Below are 20960 nucleotides of genomic sequence, written 5' to 3'. Positions count from 1 at the left end.
GAAATGCAAAGCAATCCATGTATCCTACTACTTTTTAATTCCAGATTCTTTTTTTAAGAAGGGCCACACAGATAAAATGACATTAAAGCAAACTAATGAAACAGGAGTTCCACATCAATGACAACGTGTTTGATTTAACCCTCCCATCGCATCCAAACTCTAGTGTTCAAACAGTAAAGAAATAGTGATAGTATCTGCATGAAAAGATCAGGATATTCAAACATCAAGAAGGTCTATTATTTCATTTTGTGTGCATTGAATGCAAGCTAATTGTTGGTTCTTCAACTCAAGGATTTCATAATCAATAAGAAAACAACTAAGCATAGCCATCTATTAAATAATTGATATGCTATTGACACCCCACCCGGAGACATAGCTAGGTCACTTGACACCTGGGGCCCAAAAATTTTGTCACCCCATATGACACAATTAATTATCAATTGTTATTAATTATATTATTAATTAATTATATTCTCAATTAATTTATTGATTCACTTTTTTTACCACCCTACTTCTAAGCAACTCAGGTAGGTGAGACTGAGAGAGTAGTAGTCATGATATGAAATGAATGATATGAATGGTCATCAAATAAATGCAGTGAATATTTCCCCAAAAGCAATGGATGAAATTCTGCATCAGATGGGATATAACAAGATGGTATTATTCCTAAAAGTCACAATTTCCAAAATTTTGGAGGAAAATCCATTACGAGTTACAACCCTCTCCAATGCCCACCTTACCAACTGAAGTATCTGTTTATTCTTTGGGGGGGGGGGTGCTGCCTTCTGGAGCATTTGTTGAGCTCCACTTTCATCAGATTGGGACCATGCAGCTAGCCTTGCATTCTCCTTTGCTTGGCTTGACCAGAAGCCAAAGCATGTTGGCTTACCGACGAGTAAACACAACCCTGTGGCTGACTTTCGCTTTCCATAGGTCTCAATATGTTCATCAGCTTGGAGGGAGGGACTTCCTTCTTGGGTGTTTTGGGGGGGCTTCTTTTATTGGATAGGAACCATTCTGGTGTCATTAGATTCCTCTCAAACTACCACCTCCGATGCACTAAAGCAAATTCGCCTACTCACGAGTAAATGCACAATAAGGCCCGGTTTCACTTTGTATAGGACTCCATACATTTTTTTGTTTCCATTTTTTGGCCATAACGTTTGATAGAAAGGAGATATTTTACCCTGGTATTTTTCATTTTATTCTGCTGGAAATTCCGCATCCAACAATAAATAGCATGATGGGGTTATTTGTAACCTCCATGTTAGCGATGTTGGGTTATTTGTGGTGTTCCCCCCCAAGGCTAGTACCTGGGGCAGACATTCCCTGCCCCTTGCTAGCTATGCCACTGACCCCATCCACTAGTAGAGGATACAGAAATGTTTCCATGTTCTTGCCCATCCTTTTCCAAAGTGTATCCTACTACCAATGATGAACGGTTTGGGGCAGTTGATTGCAATATCAAACATCCCTGCTTGAAAGATTGCAAGCAGGATTGGGTTGAATCCAGTTCTTCTCTGGGGTTAATCTTGCATTCTCAGTCTGGCATGGATAAGATGTTCTGCAGCTTGTGTGTGTGTGAAACTAATGACAATTATCTGTGATCAGAACTTTCTCATTCTCATGTGATACTCATTGCAGGATACTGAATAAAAATTATCAGCATGTCCTATCCTTGATGTTTACCATTCATGAGATCAACAACAATCCCAAGCTCTTGCCAAACAACACCTTGGGGTTCCACATCTATGACAACATGTTTGATTCAGCCATCACTTATGAGACCTTGTTGAACCTCTTGTTCAAAGACCAAAGGACCACATCCCAAGACTCCTTCTTGTTTATACCCAATTACAAGTGTGGCAGAAGTAGTGATGTGATTTCAGTTTTTGGGGGGTACACCTCAGACAGTGCCATGCAGATGGCCACCATCCTGAGTCCATACAGGATTCCACAGGTATGTCCATGAGTACTTTGAATCCCTTTGCTGTTATGTTTTCATTGGATGCAATTTTCTATTTACCTGCACATTTTTTGCAGTACAGAGTGGGGCATGATTTCAGCATGCAGAAGGTAAGAGGGGGTCTTCTTAGGGTGACGTTTGTCCCCTTGCCCCAGAATAGACCCAGCAGCTGCAATGGGTCAACTTGAACCTGTACCAGCAATACCACTGGCTGAAATCCAGTGGATCAGTCCAGGAAAAGGTTTAGGATACAGCATGTGCCAGCGCTGCTGAACCTAGCCCCTTCTTATTCTGATCCTACCATTCCCAATTCCCATCTCCTCAACATTTCACCTTTTCCCTGCCCTTCCCCACCTTGCACTGAACATACATGATCCAGTGAACATCCTAACATCTGTGAGAAAGCTCCGGCCATCCCGCTAGCACACCATTTCTCTGTGCTGTCACAAAGCACTTTTTGGCAATTTCATGACACTGTGCATCAGTGGAACATGACAAACTTAGGGCGCAATGCTGTCCTGCGCTGGAACAGGCAAGCCAGGAGGCTTGCACTGTATCCAGCACAGGATAGTGGCCACAAACAGCTCAGCCATTGTGAAAGGGAAACATTTCCCCTTACCTCCGAGTAACAGCTGCTGGCCGCTATGGGTCTCTTTGGATTTGCGCCAACTCAACAGGTGGCTCAAGCCCGAAGAGAGCGGAGCAGCTTGAAGCCGCTCCGTTCTCCCTGGGAATGTGGGTTGGGAACTGGCATAATGGGATCTGCCTCCCACTCTCTGCCCGCCCACCCCCAGGGCCGCCCAAAACCTGCCCAGGAATGCCTTCCCCTGCCTTCCTTTTGTGCTTGCGTCAGCCAAAACTTAGGGCATGTTTGCGACCCTCCTGGGCTGGCGCAAGGGACTTGTACCAGCCCAAATATGGGTCTGGATTGTGGCCTTAGTGTTAGCTAAGTTTTAGTTGAATATCTGTTTGTAGTAAACATGGAATTTCTCAAAATTCTAATCAGGTTCATTCCATTCATTAGTTCACTCACAATGCCCATGAGGCCATGTTCAGTGATAAAAGAACGTTCTCTTCTTCCTACATCATGGCACCGAGGGAGACCCTTCAGCATGTGGGGATTGTCCAGCTGCTCCTGCATTTCAGGTGGACCTGGATTGGCCTCATCGTTGCAGATGATGATGACGGAGAAAGCTTCCTGAGGAAACTGACTCCTCTGCTTGCCCAGAATAGCATTTGCACTGCTCTCTTGATAAGAACTCAAGAACTGGAAGTCAAGGAGGATCCTGATGCCTTCCAAACTATAAAATTAGAAATTTTATCAACTGAAGCAAATGTGATTGTTGTCAATGGGAATTTTCAGTCGCTTTATTCCCTAATGCTCACCTTAGATCGCCTAGAATTCTTGTGGAAGATTGAAATAGGGAAGGTTTGGATCGCAACGTCCAAGTGGGATTTCACTCTTGGAATCAGTTATTATGGCTTCTGTACAAAAACGTTCAATGGTGCTTTGTCTTTCTCAGTCCAGACAAACTCAGTTCCAGGATTCCAGGAATTTCTCCAGAATGTGAAGTCTGATGAACCACTGATGCATTTTCTCTGTGTGTTTTGGCGCTACGCATTCAATTGTATACCACCTAGTTTAACGTATATGAAACAGTATGGAAAAAAGTGCACAGGAGAGGAGAAGTTGGAAAACCTGCCTATCGCAATTTTTGAGATGAATATGAGTGAAGAGAGTTACAGTATCTACAATGCTGTCTATGCAACAGCACATGCTCTACACTTGTCACATTTATCCAGTGAAAGGAGACCAGGGGCTAGAAGAAACTTCAAGCATATGAACATTCAGCAGTGGCAGGTACAGTATCCACTTGAAAGAACTCTTAGTGAGGGTGAAATGAGTCCAGAGGACTGAACGGGGATAATGTCAAGAGACTGTCAAGAAGCTCATTGGAGATGGGTGAGTATGGGTGAGATGCAGCCACAATGTTCTCTGGTAAGCTGATAGGAAGGTAAAGGATCTCTGTTTCTTTGCTCTTTTCCTGTAACTTAGAGGTCCACAGTAGGATATTTGCATATGAGCCAACAGTTACGTGAATCCACTGATAGAATGGAAAGCATTTCTCAGGGTTTGTTTCTGTGGATTTCATTGTCTCCATTCTAGCTCATTTGCAAGTGGCCATGGGCTTTATCCAAAGGATTAATTATGACTAAGTTCACTGAAATTGCGGCACTTATATTCATATAAAAAAGGGCGCAATCCTAGCTATGCCCTATGCCGGCCCAGTCAGGGAGGGTTGCAAACATTCCGTAAAGCACGTTTGCGCCTCCTCGGGAGGAAGCCAGACCAGTGCTCTGAGAAGCACTAGCCTGCGGAGGCTGACGGAAGCCTCTGCGCCAGCTTCCCCCAGCACAAAAGGTAGGCGGGGTTGGGAAGGAGGAGGGATGAGGCATTCCTAGGCAGGGGGAGGGAGGGCAATGGGCGGCCCTGGGGGAAGGCGGGCAGAGAAGGGGAGGCGGGGCTTGGATCTGGAATTTAAGCTGTATCCCAACCCCCGTCCCCAGGGAGAACGGAGCGGCCTCAAGCTCTTCTGCTCTCCTTGGACTTTTGCCACCTCAGGAAGTGGCGCAAATTTCAGGAGACACATTGGGGCCAGCAGCCCTTACACAGATGTAAGGGGAAGAGTTTAACCTTGCCTCTGACTAAGCCGCTGCTGACCACAATCTTGTGCTGGATACTTCGCAAGCCTCCTGTGTTGCCTGTTCCAGCGCAAGTTAGGATTGCACCCTAAGGCTGCAATCTTATACACCAGAGGTTCTCAAACTTTGGCATTGCAACACTCGAGCCCAAGAATTTCTGAGCCTGTCATTCTTAAGATATGGGGTCATCAGGGTTATTTTCAGACTTACCGAGGCCCTCAGAGGTCCTCTAGAGGGTGGGGAAAACCTACAGGACCCGATGCAAGCCTCCCTGCAACTTTGAATGGCTGAAAAGCTCACATGACCAACTTCTGGTTTCATGGAAACCTCTTTCTGGTTTACGAACCACTGCTATACACCTTTATCTGGGAATAAGCCCCACTGAAGTAAATGAGACTTGTAGAAATGCATAGGCTGTTTCATTATTCCAGTGGTACTCAGTCATAACTAATCTGCAAATGAGCTGAGTGAAAGTTGATGGCAGCCACCTATAGCATAGCCTTTTGCACATCTTGACTGACTGTAAAATGTGTGTCCAAGACAGAACCGTAGAGTGAAGAATAGGATGAAGAGACTGCACTTTGGTGATACTCAATTGTATGTCTGAATCTAGCTGAATTACTTTCTGGAAAACATCAACTTTAACAATGGTGCTGGCCATGAAGTCTTCTTTAAGAATGGGGAGTTGCAGACCGTGTATGACGTCATCAACTGGGTCACTTTCCCGAACCAGACCCTCCTTAGGATTCAGGTTGGAACAATTTCACCAAATCAAGAGTTGCTCATCAATGAAGATGCCATTGTGTGGCACAGCAGATTCAAGCAGGTGGGAATGAACCTCACAGCATGCAGAAAACAAGTACAAAGTACCAAGGTCCAGAAGGAACGTGAGTGAGCCAGCTGGCCACATACTGGACACCCGAGCACCTTGCCCTCCTCCAGTTTGTAAGAGAGCCACAAGGCAAGTTGCTCTGGGGTAATTTGTACCAAAGGCTAAATAAACTCAGCCTGTACTTACCAGATCACATTATTGTAATCAAGTAAAACGAATCTGTGATTATGCCTTGTTAAAATCCAGCAATTTGTGTCATGTTACCAAGTAGGAATAGTACTAAAGAAAAAGTTAGGCTGTAATCCTGTACAAACATACCTGAGAGTAAGTCCCTCTGAATACAATCGGACTTAGTTCAGAGTAAACTGGTATAGGATTGCATAGTTAGAGTGCAATCCTAACATCTTTAAGGCAGTGCAAGTCCTCTGTGCCAAACTACAAGTTTTGCAAACGTGCTATAAAGCACATGCGTGACGACTCATGCTAGCCAATGAGGATGTGTGTTAGCCTTCCGGAACTGAATCCCAACTGGGCAGGGGTAGGTTTGTGCCACCCAAGGGTGACCATCATGGGGTGTTTGACAGGGTGGCAGGAGATTGATATGGGGGCGTTCTATGGTGGGGAAGGATGGCGCGGTCAGCAGACCGGGCACAGGAGGAGGAGGGTGGGACTGACCTGGAAACATAGGCTGAATCCTAATCCCCTCCTTGCAAGCCCAGCGTTACAGCTGGCTGCTCAAATCTGCATCAGTGATTTTGATGGCGCAGATCCAAGTAGATCCAAGTAGGCCCATCGGGTTGACTGCCAGGCTACATGGGTTAAGGGGAAATAAATCCCCTTACTGCAAGTTGTGCAGCAACCACCACCTACCCAATACTGGATACAACACAGGCCAGTAGGATTCCAATTCCAATTCCTGTTCCAATGCAGGATAGGATTGGCTTGCCCATCACTTCAATGGGAATTATCCAATTGTTCCTACTGCCTAGAAATGCAGCTGAGTTCAAGGGACTTCCTTAAATATCAGATTTGGCTTTGGTAAAATGTGTAGGGTGTTAGAATTTCTCAAACCTCTTCTGCATCTACATGTTTAATTTAGCTAGCAAATTCTTAATGATTATAAATGTTCATGTCTAGTTCCTGATAAAATATGCCTTAAATAAAATTTTGAAATGACATCTTCAACTCTTGAGAAGGTGAGTTCCATTTTCTTATAGGTTTATTTTGCTCATGCTCAAAGAGCACTGACGTTTCAGCAGGGAATCCAGTTTTGGCATACTTTACACTTATTATGCATGAATCTGAAATAAGAAAAAAAATAAACAACCTTCATTCACAATTTTTAAAGATAATGTAATCTTAAATCAAATCAAGTTTGAGCAAGTATGGGAAACCTATCCATTTGGTGGGTTTCTGCTTATTGCAAAAAGACTAAAAGTTCAACTGGAATTTCTCCTGTCCAACACTGCAAAATTTTGGAAGTAGACCTCAAAATTAAGTCAATGCAGCAGAAATTTAAAGTATTAGTCAGAATTTAGCAGAGGCTTTTCTGAATATTTCCTGCAATATGTTTGATTATTAGATGCCCAATTCCACATGTGTTGAAAGTTGCCATCTTGGACACAGCAGGATAATTCAGGATGGACAACCTGTTTGTTGCTACAGCTGTAGGCCCTGCTCAGAAGACATGATTTCAAACCAGACAGGTGAGTAGCATTACCCCATTTCACCCCTGAAAATGTCTTCAGATATATGCGTACTATCACAGTTAAAAATAATACTGCTAAAATGAATTTATTTTCTCCAATCATATGGATAAAATGAATCTTGACATAGACATCAGTGGAGAAAAGGAATTCAGGACTGACTTAAGCCAATTAATTTCAAGTCAGTTGAAACTGAATTCAATTAATTTTCCATTAATTTCAGTAGGACTTAGGGACCAACATATGGTCCATTCACAGTGGCAGAACTCTTGGTCTGCTGCGGAACTGTAAAGCGTGTGGTGCTGTGATTCTGGTAAAACGAGAAGCTCTGGCACCAGGGCTGCCTCCCCTGAATGCCAATCACACACTTCTGAACAGAAGATGGGAGTTTGTTTGGCCCACATCTGGAACGCCCCACCTTTGTGGGGATTGATACCAAGCTGGAGCAGGGTGGGTCTGGAGCATATTGAAGCAACACACTCCCTGTTCACTTCCTGTTTGTTGCATGCTTGCAGGGAAATTCATGGAAATCTGCCCGCTTGCCCTTGGAGCAGTCTGAGTTCAAGTGGTTGCCTTTTAGGGCCATTTCGGAGTTTTTCTGTTCACCTGGATTGGCCACTGGTGGACAGCTTTTTCACCTTCCTCTGGCTGTGGGTGCATTGGGTCTTTTTCTTGTAGCCTGAAGAACCCCCTGGTCACTTTGCTTTTATAGGTAATGCGGGTCTGAAGGCATGAGCATGGCCATTGGTGTGCTCCTTGAGGCCAGCAAAGGCAGGGCTAAACCCATTTTCTGTACAAGATGGCTGTGCCCACTTGTTTCCACTCAACCAAACAACAGTATAAAATTATGCATGGAGATAGCCATGTTTCCTAGCCCCAAGCTAGTTGGAAAGATTGCTAGCCTGGGAAACGGGCTAAACACGAAAAAGGAACATGACCCTAGTGTGCTAGAAGGGGGAAAATTAGCTCTCTAGCACTTCTAGTGCTAGAAGCTAAGAAATGAACACAGCTTGAGTCCTGATCAAGTTCCATCACTGTCATTGGGATGTTATTATCACTGTCGTACCCCTGCCCTGAAGGGCAGAGACAGTTGGTAGACAGGGGTGGGATCTGTCCAGTGCTGCTGAGACCGAATAAGCAAGACACTGAAAGGTGGAAGGCTATGAAGGTTGTTTATTGTTTCAGCAAGGCATGCCTGTAATTCAAACAAAGCGTCTCCCAAAAAGGGAAGTTCTCCGGTAACTTTCCACTTTGTCCCTCTCATACACTCGCCACCTCCTCACTTTCTTAAGGGAAGTAGCCTTGTCTCGTTTGACCGTTTTGAGTATGTTTGCTTTTTCTAATTTTATAAGTGTCTGAAGGATATGTCTGGCTTGCCGTTTTAGACACTTTGTTAACTTGTCAGCAAAAAGGGCCTGTCATTGATAAGATTAGCAAAGCAGTAAGTTTTAAGTGTTCCCCTAAATTCATGCTTTTCCTGTCTTTGTTTCTTTCTACCACCCCACCCCCACCCCCGTTACTCTGTATTGATTGTTGCTACAGGTTCTTGGTTTGGAAGGAGAGAAGGGGTTTGAGACAGGCAGGCATCCGTTTCCCCTGCTTGAGGGTGTGGGGGGTCCCAATGATGTGATCTTGGGGACCTACATTCTCACCTTAACGTTGCTGCATAGCAATATATTGCTCTGATAAATGAGAATTTACTTTACTCAGGCCAGTGGCCTGTGCAACATACATAGAAACTTGCGTTGGTTTGTGCTTTAAACTAAGCAAAAATTACAGGCAGGCAGGGAGGCACTGAATGCAACAACAGCAGCCTACAACTATTACTAAGACAGCAGCAGCTGCTGCTAAGATTCCCTTCATCCGCCCTCCCCATCCGGAGAGCCATTCCCACCAAGTGTGCCCTTGTTTTATAGACTCCCCATATTGGAGTATTAGGCTCTCTAGTTGCCTAATATTGTCTTCTGCTTTCACTGAGAAGTTTGAGGAGTATACACAATACTGGGTACCAAATAGGGCACAGGCTCCTCCTTTAGAAGCCAGGATCAGATCAACCGAGCCCAGTGGTGGATTTGGCCTCCCAGTGATGGTATTATCTGAATCTAACATATGAGTGAAAAGGTTGCCAGAGGTATTTGTCACTGACCGGTTATGTACCGCTTTCCATATTCCTGTGTCATTCCAGAACTGCCACAGGGTAGTGAGGTTAATTTGTGGTCCCTTAGTCTCCCCGAATCTTATTAATGGTTGAGATACATTTTTAGGCTTGAAGTGCCACTGCCAAGGGGAGCTCTGATTTGTTATGATTTTAAGGAAGCCTGTAAAATTAAATGCTGGGGATACATAATCTACCCAGTCATCAGATGCAAAGTCTCTTAAGTCCCCTATGAGGGGAACTCCAGACTGGGAGCTAAAAGGCAAATGCATACAGATGTAACCATCAGTGTGACTTATGTTTGATGCTACTGCCTGAAAGGTTTGTACTGCTAGGTTCTCATTCCATTTCTCTGAGATCTCTCTTGCCCCTAACTGCAATTAAGCGAATTGATTGTAATTGGTCAGGGTCGCGTGGTGTCACTGTGCCACACTGTGGGTTTTCTCCTAGCCCCAAAAAGTGTCTAGATCGTTCAGGGTTTTTCAAGAATACTGTTGCTTTGTGTGGATCAATGTTGGGATAGGTGATTACCTTAGTTGGAGGCAGTTTAACAGCTCCCCCCCCCCCATATACTTTAGGTTATTTTAAACAACCACTTGAGTCCTAAGTTGTTTCTTTCGCTGTCTTCTTGCACCCTGGTAACAGTCCAGTTCTCGGGTACCTCAACCTTCTTCAGCCGGGAGTGTTGGATCCAGTTCTTCTCTCCTTCAACTTTTGCTGCAGTGTAGGTGGTCAGGAGCACGAGGCGCGGCTTCTCTTTCCATTAGGGCTGGAGCGGGGTATCCTTCCAGGTCTTCACCAGCATGTAATCACCTGGCTGTAGACTGTGGACTGGAGCATCCAGCAGGACAGGACTGATGTCTCGCACGTACCTGTGAAGAGAACGCAACTGCAGAAAGAGAGCACATATACTGGCAATGCAAAACATTCCCGGTTTCCCATGTTACATTTATGAGTTTAGCCTCCTCAAACGTCCTGGTGACTGACCAAGTTCTCCCGAAAAGGAGTTCAAAAGGGGACAGCCCTCTCCAGCTATGGGGCAGGTTCGAGTAGGAAATGCTTCGGGCCATCCAGAGAATCTGTCTACAAACACTAACAGGTAGCGCTTTCCTTCTGCGGGAGGTAACTCAGTGAAGTCTACCTGCCATTCCATGCCTGGTCCTTCTGCAGGGAAATGGGACTAGAGTCTTCTGGACTCCCCCTTTGGGGTTCTTTGGCAGATTTCACAGTTCTTGACATTGTACCGGATTTCCCGAGCTATTCCTCTCGTTATGAAGTATTTCTACATTAACTGAATCATTGCTTCCTCTCCTCCATGGGTTCCTTCATGTAACTGAGTCACAATTGTTATTTTCAATGCTTTTGGTAACAAAACTTGCTTGTCTGAGTTGATTCTCCATCCCCCTGCGGTGAGCTCAAGTTTTAGCTTGTCTGCTAGCTCTAACTCCTCTTGATCATAGGGGGGCTTCTGTGGGAGGGGAATTACTGGCAATAGGGCTCCGGCAAAGATGGGCGGCCCTTGTCTCGCAGCTCGCTTAGCTATTGCATCAGCATTCTCAAGAGGGGTAACTTTCAAGTCTTCCCTGGCTGCATATTGGGAGTCAGTGCTTAGGCTGCAATCATGAATAATTGGTCTGGTTGCAGGGTTTAGAGTGTTACAGAGCTGAAGCTTTATGTGCCCATTTTCCCATAAAATTGTTTGGTATCTTCCCAACCGTGCTTGGGTGAGCCAGAGGTCTCCCTTTTGTTCTAGCAGAGTCTTGACCATGTGTGGAGTGTATGCTGTCCATTTTCCCCAGGGCGATTTTGCGAGCCTCTTTAATCAGAAGGGTTGTGGCAGCTACCGCTCGCAGGCAAGGTGGTCATCCTGCAGCTACTGTGTCTAGCTGCTTGAATAAATAAGCCACAGTTCTGGGGTTTTCTCCTACTTTTTGGATCAGGATGCCTAGGGCCACTCCTCACTTTTCACACACAAACAGTGAGAATGGTTGGCTAGGCTGGGGCAGCCCTAAGGCTGGTGTCTCCATCAGTCTCCTTTTCAGCACTTTGATTGAGTTTTTCGCTTCAGGAGTTAATTTAAAAGCACTGTTCTCAGGCCCTTTGAGGCAGTCATGGAGGGGTTTTGCCCACCAACTGAACTCAGGCATCCAGAGCCTGCTATAGGAAGCCATCCCTAAGAAAGTGCGAAGTTCTCCTCGGTTTTTGGGCTCAGGAATCTGGCAGATAGCTTTCTTTCTTTCCATGTGGCCATTTCCATGGGAGTCCATGGACGGTAGACAGCGAAGTTGGTTACAACCGCAGACCGCTCTCCTTCTCCATTCCCGGTCTGAGGTCTCAATACTAAGGGTTGGGTCTCTAGTGGGTACAGCAGGGCTGGAGCTGTTGGCTGGGTTTCTACTCTGCTGTCTGCATATGGTGGGGGTGAGTGTAGTGTTTTGGGCCCTCACCAGGGAGCTGCTGAGGCTGTACACTATTATCCCCCCCACCCATTTCAAGTATATTTTTAGTTGTACTTAAATTGCATATGTCACATAAGTCCTTTCTATTCCACAGGGTCTCAAACAGCTGGGCATACATGTGCTCAGTCCATTTATCAGTCCGCTGGAGAAATAGGAGCAGCTGCAAGATGGTGTTTCCATCCACTGAACCCTGGAGCGACCACCTCGCCCCGGATTCTAGTGAATATTGTGGCCAAACAACACAAAAAGCGCTTTGCTCTACCTCTGCTCATAGGGTCCCCTCCTCCCACTGCTTCGTAATTCCTCAAGACACATTCAAGTAAGGTACAGCCCCCCCTGGGCTTTGAGCTACCTTGAACAATTCCTTGACCTTCCTAGGAGGCGTCCCTCCGACCCATAAACTTATGGTGTACCTTACCTGTTCCTTGACGCATCCCTGGGCATTTTAAGTCAGTCCCCCTGACTGTTGCAGGTGTTCCTTGACGCGTCCCTGGGCAGCCGGTCCCCAGACCGCTGTGGGCCTTCCTTCTGCCTTCAACCTGGGTTGCGTTGTCCTCAGCGATCTCCACGTCTCAGGGCCGGTCCCCCGCAGGGAGTTCCCTCCATTGAAGAAGCTGGTGCATGCTGGGAAGTCCCATTGGTCACCACCGCCACAGATTTGACACCGTTGAGAGACTTGGACAAGGTCAATTTGGGGTCTGGCCTTTGAGCCCCACACAGATTGGGTGCCAGAAAACTGTCGTACCCCTGCCCCAAAGGGCAGAGTCAGTTGGTAGACGGGGTGGGTTCTGTGCAGTGCCGCTGATACCAAATGAGCAAGACACTGAAGGGTGGAAGGCTATGAAAGCTATTTATTGTTTCAGCAAGACATGGCTGCGGCCCCTGGGAGCCGCAGCTCAAATCCAAAAGGCACCCTCCAGTGGGGTGTGACACTTTTTTATACATTTCGGTTGTACTTCAAACAAAGCATCTCCCAAAAAGGGAAGTTCTCTGGTAACTTTCCGCTTTGTCCCTCTCACGTACTCGCCACCTCCTCACTTTCTTAAGGGAAGTAGCCTTGTCTCGTTTGACCGTTTCAAGTATGTTTGCTTTTTCTAATTTTATAAGTGTCTGAAGGATAGGTCTGGCTTGCGGTTTTAGGCACTTTGTTAACTTGTCAGCAAAAAGGGTCTGTCAATGATAAGATTAGCAAAGCAGCAAGTTTTAAGCATTCCCCTAAATTCATGCTTTTCCTGTCTTTGTTTCTTACTACCACCCCCCCACCCCCGTTACTCTGTATTGATGGTTTGCTACAGGTTTTTGGTTTGGAAGGAGAGAAGGGGATTGAGTCAGGTACGCAGCCATCATCACTAAGGGCCCAATCCTATCCCACTTTCTAGTGCTGATGCAGCCATGCAAACATGGCATGTGATGCATCCTTTAGTGTGGGGAATGTCAGAGAGGCCTTGGTCCCTTACCTTGGACCTGCATTCTGTTTGCATTGGTGCTGGAAACTTGGATAGGATGGGGCTCAAATTTATGTACATAGGGTTGCAATAGTGCACGTACATACCAAGGAGTAACTAGCACTGAAATCGAAGGGCCTGACTTCTGAGCAGAAATGCATAGAGCTACATTGTAAGCCGGTGGGTATCTGCTGATAGGGCTGGGTTTACATTCCTTCTCATAGAAGTGTTAGAGTGCTTAAAAAGATTGCCTGCAAGAGTTATTGGCAGGCTGACACAGACATAACATCATAGCTATGTTAAAAAACAGTACTATGTACATTAACAAAGTTATTAATATTTTATTTCTCACCTTCAGATGCAGTGCACTGTATGAAGTGCCCAGAAGATCAATATCCAAACAAGAACCAAGATCAATGTCTTCCTAAGGAAATCAGCTTCCTCTCCTACCAAGAATCTTTGGGGATCCTTTTGGTTTCCCTGGCTATTTCCTTGGCTGTGCTGACAGGGTTGGTGGTGCAAACTTTCCTGAAGAACTGGGAGACTCCCATTGTCAAAGCCAACAACCGGAACCTCACCTGCATCCTCCTCACCTCCATCCTGCTCTGCTACTTTTCCTCCCTTCTATTCATTGGCAAACCAGGGAAAGTGACCTGCCTTCTCCGCCAAGCAACCTTTGGCACCATTTTCTCTGTAGCGGTTTCTTGTGTGCTGGCAAAAACAATCCTCGTGGTTCTGGCCTTCATGGCTACAAAACCAGGTCACAGAATGAGAAAATGGCTAGGGCAAAATCTGGCCAGCTCCATTGTTTTGTGCTGCTCTCTCATCCAGGTGGGCATTTGCACTGCATGGCTGTCAACCTCTCCTCCATTTCCTGATGCTGACCTGCACTCCCAGCCTGGACTCATCATTCTGGAATGCAATGAAGGTTCTGCCACCATGTTCTATTATGTTCTGAGCTATATGGGCTTTCTGGCCCTCATCAGCTTCACTGTCGCTTTCCTAGCCAGAAAATTGCCAGACACTTTCAATGAGGCCAAGTTCATCACCTTCAGCATGCTGGTCTTCTGTAGTGTTTGGATCTCCTTTATTCCGGGATATATGAGCACCAAGGGGAAGAACATAGTTGTGGTGGAAGTGTTTGCCATCTTAGCCTCCAACACTGGCCTCTTGGCTTGCATCTTTCTCCCCAAATGTTATATTATGCTTTTAAGAGCTGATCTGAACTTCAAGAAACTCAGAGAACAGGGAATGAATATTTGACACCCTTTAAAATGTTTTCTTCATTTCGCTACATTTATATGTTGGTATGCTCAAATATGACTGAATGCCTTTCCAAAGCCCAATGGAAAACTTGCTCTGTTACGTGAAAATCACCTTTTTCCTTTTAGGTGTGATTTTCTCTCTATATCTGGCTATGTACTGTGGACTAAGTGTCCATACGTTTAACAATTCAAGTGTCCTACATTCAACAATCAGGTCAAGTCATAAACACAACCTCCACCTCCCTGTGGTTACACATATAGGTATCTTAAATCCACCTCCCTATGAAGACGTCTGGTATCTTAAATCATTGTTTAAGTGTCTCCTATTTGTTGTATTGTTTTAACTCAATCACTGCTTAAGTACTGTATGCAAACTGGAACTGCCTTCTTGTGTTGATGATTCATGGTATTGTTTAAGCCAGCCACAGACCCCATTGAATTCTGCTGATAATCCTTTCAATGTTTTACACACTCGCAAGCACCCAGCAGGTAGTAAGGAAGCTTCAATCCAACTTAGCTCTGTTTTGAAAAAAAACCCTTTTTAACAGAGGGCTTCTGCCCACATGCTCTCTCTCTGGTTCCCCCTCCAAGGACCAACACATCTGTGTTGTGTCAGAGGGTCCTCCACACAGGACTCTCCCCCCCATCCAACAGACCTACAGGACAGATAACTATCTTGCGTCTGGAACTTTTTCCCTTCTTCCCCCCTTTTTCTCCCCTTCTCTCCCTATCTTTAGTTAGCAACTGGGTTTGGCAGATCAGGGACCGCTAAAATCCTTCCCTACAACCTTTCCTTTTTCTAATTTCCTTGGATGCACCAAATACTCTTTACACACAACCATCATGAAAGCTAGGTACACTGGATTCAAGCATTAGGACAAAGAAACATATACTTATCAATTTTCCATGTGCATTATGTTTACCTTTGTGCTTTTCTAATAAAACTATAATGTTTTATTTAAAGTTATCTTTCTCTCAGTCTCCTTTTTAAGCTAAAGGGAATTTCTCTGCATTACGCTGTCTTGTTATCCAGCCTGCGATCCTGAGGTTCCAATAAGGGTAGTGTAATAATTCCCCCTAAACAAAACAGCCCTTTTGGTAACAGCTCCACTTAGAGACTGGCAAACCCCCGGCCAGCTTAGTTTAAGACAGTCACTTATGATAATGTATTTTTCTCAAAGAATGAGAAATATCCTTTCATTCCCAAGGTCATTACACCCTTTAATACTCCCAAATTGCTAGATGGCCACCCCCTTCCCTTTTCCTACAAGTAACCTGGGAGCAGCAACATGGGAAGACAAATAGAGAGAAGTGTAGTAATTACGCACAAGCGCTGGCCTTTGAAATGCTTTAGCATATTTGGCAACATAGCAGACACATCAGCTATGTACGCAAAGCACACTTTGCTAGCCTTGAGGTATGCTAAGTCACGAAGCCCAGTGCCTGTGAACAACAGGATGTTAAGCCGTCATTGTTTAGGAATGCGTCTTGTGATTAGCTAGGCCCAAGCTAGCTGTAACCAGTAGCTTATCAGTTTGTTTCATGTGTTTTAAGACTCAATAAAAGCTTGGAGAAGGCTGGCAGGAGGTGGACTCTCTCTCTATCTCTCCATCCCGCTTCTAGCTCTCTTCCCCGGCATCTCTACATTTGAATCCTTGTCTGCGTCTCATTCATTGCTCTGACTTCCTGCTGCTCCAGTTCTAACTTTCAACCCTCCAGTGCTCTCTGCACTCCCTCAAGCAACGAAGCCCTAAGCCTTGTGTGCTTCCCAAGTAGCATAAAACTGCTACAGAGAAGCACCCAAACAGCAGCTAAAGGAAAAGAGGGTAAACTCCAGGAAGGTGCAAAATGATGTGGGATGTATTAGGACAATATAAAATGTTTTTACTAAATTATTTCATTAGGCATCTCTTCTTTGGGGATGCTGCAGAAGCAGAGCAAACCACAGCAATTACTCATCATCTCCAAGCAAGAAGAAAAACATACTTGATTATGTATACTGACTTAGAGCCCAATAATGTTCTTCCCCACTGCTGATGAAGTCATGCCAAAAAGCCTTGTGATGTCCTACAGAGAGGAGCAGATTGGGTGGCATGAGAGACATAGGGGAAAATACTTTCTCTTACCTCTCTATAAGCCCCTTGACTGGCAATAGGTTTGCTTGGGCCTGTGCCAGCCCTTTAGCTGATGCAAGTCCGAGGAAAGAATGTGCGTGCTTGCTTCTCTCTTTGGGGATAGCATCTGGCACAGGTCACCCATACCAGGTGTCACTCCTCCTGCCTCCATCACACCCCTCCCTCCTCTGTTCCACCTCTCCCACCAACCTACCCGGGCTGCTGCTGCACAAGCAGGCCATAAAACACGTTCTGCTTTCTGGGTACACTAGTTCTAGCAGTGACCCATTGAACAGGATTGTTTTCCTTCTTCATGCTCGGTGCCTTGGCAGTTACAAGCCCCGGAGCTATGTGAAAATCTTCAGGAAGCTGTAGGAGATGGGAGCTCCCACGAACAATCCTCCACCAAGTGTAAACCATTAGGTTATTGATATAGCTCATTGGCGTTCTAGAACAGCAGCCTCCAAACTGGAAACCACTGTGTTCTGAAAAAGCACCCCCATCCCCAGCAGCGCTTACTGTTCTGCTGCAGTGCTAAGTTTCTTTCAAGCTGATCTGGGCACAGGGAAACAGAATGGTAAGCACTGCCCCCCAAGGAGAGCTTTCTCCGAACTCCAGATCCAGCCCGCAGGACGGGATTTGAAGCACCCTGTTCTAGAACCTGGGAGCTTTTGTATGCCTCTTTGCAATCAGATCCATATTGATGCTCCTCATGTCTTTTCATTCTCATATGAATGTGCAAACTACCCTACATTCAAAATTGCTGACTCCACACCTTGATTATTTATTCTTGTTGTGGTTATTTATTATTAATAATAATATAAGATATCTGGCTCTTCCTTTCTGCAAAAGCAGAATCCAAGGTGGCTAATGATATGTAAAATTAAAATACAATATAAATAGTCAAATTGATGGATTGATCTTACTATGTAAACAGCATTGTGAATTACTTTTTGTTGAAAAAAGTACGTCTGGAAAAATGTCTACACAAGGCAGGCCACCATCAATGTGGCTACACTGCTGCATTGAGGAGAGTCCCATAGCCACGCTTAATGGAGGCCCCTGTGGGCCTGTATTCACAGCTGTTCCTGGACATCACTGAACATCCTGGCACTTTGTGGACCAATAATGTTGGACCAGAATTCAAGGCAGGGCTGATTCACATAGTTGTAGGCAGAGATTTGAAGTGTTAAGGAGTTCTGGGCATCCTCAGCACATCACTTGAGATCCTGTGAAATTTGGCACAAAACAACATTTGGCAATGAATTTCTGGTCTGATTCAGAGATGAACTGGTACTGGAATGCACCAGAATCTCACAGTGCTTTCAGTTTCTTCTAGCACTCCGGCACATACAGCACAGTTGAACAGATGAATGACATCATGACACTGAAATGTGCCAAGTACAGGTGTCCAGGAATACACACACGGAGGGCTTGAACCTCCATACTACTGTGCCACTCTTATGCGCTCCTGTACCATGGTGATGGCCTTTCCACAAGTGCCACAAAGCACTTTGCAATGGTCAATCAGTAGTTGCTGATGGCAATGAGGCTGCTGTGGGTGGGTGCTGGCCTCTCACACCTATGGGAGAGGGGGCGGCCACCAGATGGGGCCAGTAAGTGCAGCGCGGTGGTGTATTAGGCCATGAAGAAGGTGGGGGGTAGGTGGGAGGGAGAAAAACGGAATGGGAGAGGGCAGCCTGGGAATGGGTCATGCCTGGAAGGGGGTAGGGATGGCGGCAGAGGCTGCTGACAGATCCAGTCCCCCTACAAAGGTCTCCTTGGTTCTGCACCTGCAATTGAGCTGGCACAGATCCAAATAGACACATAGAGGCTACTGGGGCTCAACATGGGGTAAAGGAACAAAAGTTTCCTTATCCTGAAGCTCCCTTATCCTCCTCTGACAGCCTCTCTGCCTGCTGTATCACAGCATGGGGAGCCTGGATAGGATTGGGCTGCCTATATTTGTTCACACCTGCTGCAATCCTGTCCACACTCACCTAGGAGTGAGCCCCATTGACTATAAAGGAACTTACTTCTAAGTAGACATGCATAGGACTGGGCTCACCACCCCAAACTCTAGTCTGATAAAAGATTCGAGCCTGTTCAGTCCAGACAAGAAAGTGCTGGGAGGGAGGGTTAGGAGACATGTTTGGAACATATAAAAATATGCATGGGATGGATAGAGTGGATAGAGGGATGTCCTTTTCCCTACTGCACAACACCAGAACCAGGGAATCTCCACTGCAACTGAGTGACGGGAGAGTCAGGACAGACAAAACCTTTTTTTTTAACCCAACACATAATGAATCTGTGGTTCTCCTTGCCACAGGATGTTTGATGACACCTGGCTGTTTAAATGTCTTTAAAAGGGAGTGGTTTAGGGAGGAACGTTCCATCACAGATGACACCTCATGATGACTGTATATGCAACTTCCAGCTTTTAGCAGCAGCTGATCTCTGAATGCCAGATGCAAGGGAGTGGCAACAGAATAGGGGTATCTTGTTGGGCACCTAGAAGCACATGGTGACCCACTGTGAGATACAGGGAACTGGACTAACGGGCCCCATCTAATCCAGCAGAACTCTTCCTCTGTTTTTCACCTCGGAGGCTTGTGTAGCGCAAAAGGTTAAATTTACTCTCTTGCTCCGACTACTGAGACACAGAAGACTCAGGAGACTTTGTCCTTGAAGTATAAAGATTCCAGAGTCAAGAATGCCTCATCCACCTTTTCCCCAAGAACAGCTGGTGTGAAGATGTGAGTACTCTTTCAGCACTGTTCTTCAAAGAGAGATATTTGCTAGTAAGTGCAAGGTTGCAGTGCACACACGCTCTGATTATTAAATGGAATGGAACAGCTATGAACTGAAACCAGCAGTGAAGCAAGATGGTAATTAGATTATCCAGTTATATTATAAAGCAGTAATTGATGCTGACCTATGCCCAGTTCTGCACAAGAGCTTTGCTCTGGTATTATTCATGTTGAACTTAGAGGAGGTGCATGATTGCTGCTTTGCTCTTTGTGCACCATTACTCAGATCACATTTTGCATTTCACTTCCTTGTTGAACTGTTGTAGAAAAGGCTGCAAAATGCTGGGACATCTTCAGTTCAGAGAACCGGATGGAGACTGGACAAGGGCTCTGTCACAGCTTGGATTGCGCCTTGAGAGTATTTTCTTCTAGTAGATTGCCATGTCCCTGATACAAATGGGTATTTGCACTGCATGGCTGTCAACCTCTCCTCCCTCTCCTGATGCTGACATGTACTCCCAGTCAGGACTCATCATTCTGGAATGCAATGAAGGTTCTGCCACCATGTTCTACTGTGTCCTGAGCTACATGGGCTTTCTGGCCCTCACAAGCTTCACTGTTGTTTTCCTAGCCAGGAAATTGCCAGACACTTTCAATGAGGCCAAGTTCATCACCTTCAGCATGCTGGTCTTCTGTAGTGTTTGGATCTCCTTTATTCCGGGATATATGAGCACCAAGGGGAAGAACATAGTTGTGGTGGAAGTGTTTGCCATCTTAGCCTCCAACACGGGGCTCTTGGCTTGCATCTTTCTCCCCAAATGTTATATTATGATTTTAAGAGCTGATCTGAACTTCAAGAAACTCAGAGAACAGAGAATGAATAATTGACACTCTTTAAAAAGTGTGTTTTCTTCATTTCACTACATTTATATGTTGGTATGCTCACATATGACTGAATGCCTTTCCAAAGCCCAATGGACAACTTCTCCCACAAAAAATCCTCCACCAAGTGGTAAACTAATAGGTTATTAACATAGCTCACTGGTGTTCTAGAACAGCAGCCTCCAAACAGGAAACCGTTGTGTTCTGAAAAGCCACCCCCCCATCCTGAGCAGCAATTACTGTTCTGCTGCGGTGCTGCTTTTTTTCCAAGCTGATCTGGGCACAGGGATGCAGAACAGTAAGCACCGCCCCAAGGAAGAGCTTTCAAAAACTCCAGATCCAGCTTGCAGGCTGGGGTTTGGAGAGCCCCGTTCTAGAACCTGGGAGCTTTTGCATGCCTCTTTGCAATCAGATCCACTTTGAAAAGCTGCTAATGTTTTTCAATATCATATGTTAACGTGCAAACTGCTGTACATCCCTAACTGCTGATTCCACATCTTGATTATTTATTATTATTGTTGTCATTTATTATTATTGATAATAATATAAGATATCCTGCTCTTCCTTTCTGCAAAAGCAGAATCCACGGTGGCTAGTTGTATGTAAAACGCAATATTAAAATATAATATAAATAATCAAATGGATGGATTGATTTTACTGTGTGAACGGCATTGTGAACT

The 20960-nt window shown here is 45.4% G+C and overlaps 1 protein-coding gene across 1 annotated transcript; it reads left to right on the top strand.

Annotated features, from left to right (window-relative positions):
* Nucleotides 1-1681: 1681 nt before the first annotated feature.
* Nucleotides 1682-14529, top strand: LOC136652939 (vomeronasal type-2 receptor 26-like). The gene is made up of 4 exons (XM_066629861.1): nucleotides 1682-1960; nucleotides 2991-3827; nucleotides 5283-5556; nucleotides 13625-14529. The coding sequence occupies exons 1-4, from the start codon at nucleotides 1682-1684 to the stop codon at nucleotides 14527-14529; spliced, it is 2295 nt and encodes a 764-aa protein (XP_066485958.1).
* Nucleotides 14530-20960: the final 6431 nt, after the last annotated feature.

Source organism: Tiliqua scincoides, chromosome 5 (assembly GCF_035046505.1).
Source record: "Tiliqua scincoides isolate rTilSci1 chromosome 5, rTilSci1.hap2, whole genome shotgun sequence".
Classification (NCBI taxonomy): domain Eukaryota; kingdom Metazoa; phylum Chordata; class Lepidosauria; order Squamata; family Scincidae; genus Tiliqua; species Tiliqua scincoides.
The sequence above is the reverse complement of the archived record's forward strand: the minus strand, read 5'-3'. Positions and strand labels throughout refer to the sequence as shown.

Bases quoted from the DNA above. Each gene is read 5' to 3' on its own strand.
- LOC136652939 (XM_066629861.1), top strand. From the start codon at position 1,682: ATGTTTACCATTCATGAGATCAACAACAATCCCAAGCTCTTGCCAAAC. The intron at 1,961-2,990 runs GTATGTCCATGA...TCCATTCATTAG, and splicing joins GTCCATACAGGATTCCACAG to TTCACTCACAATGCCCATGA. The intron at 5,557-13,624 runs GTGAGTGAGCCA...TCTCACCTTCAG, and splicing joins TACCAAGGTCCAGAAGGAAC to ATGCAGTGCACTGTATGAAG.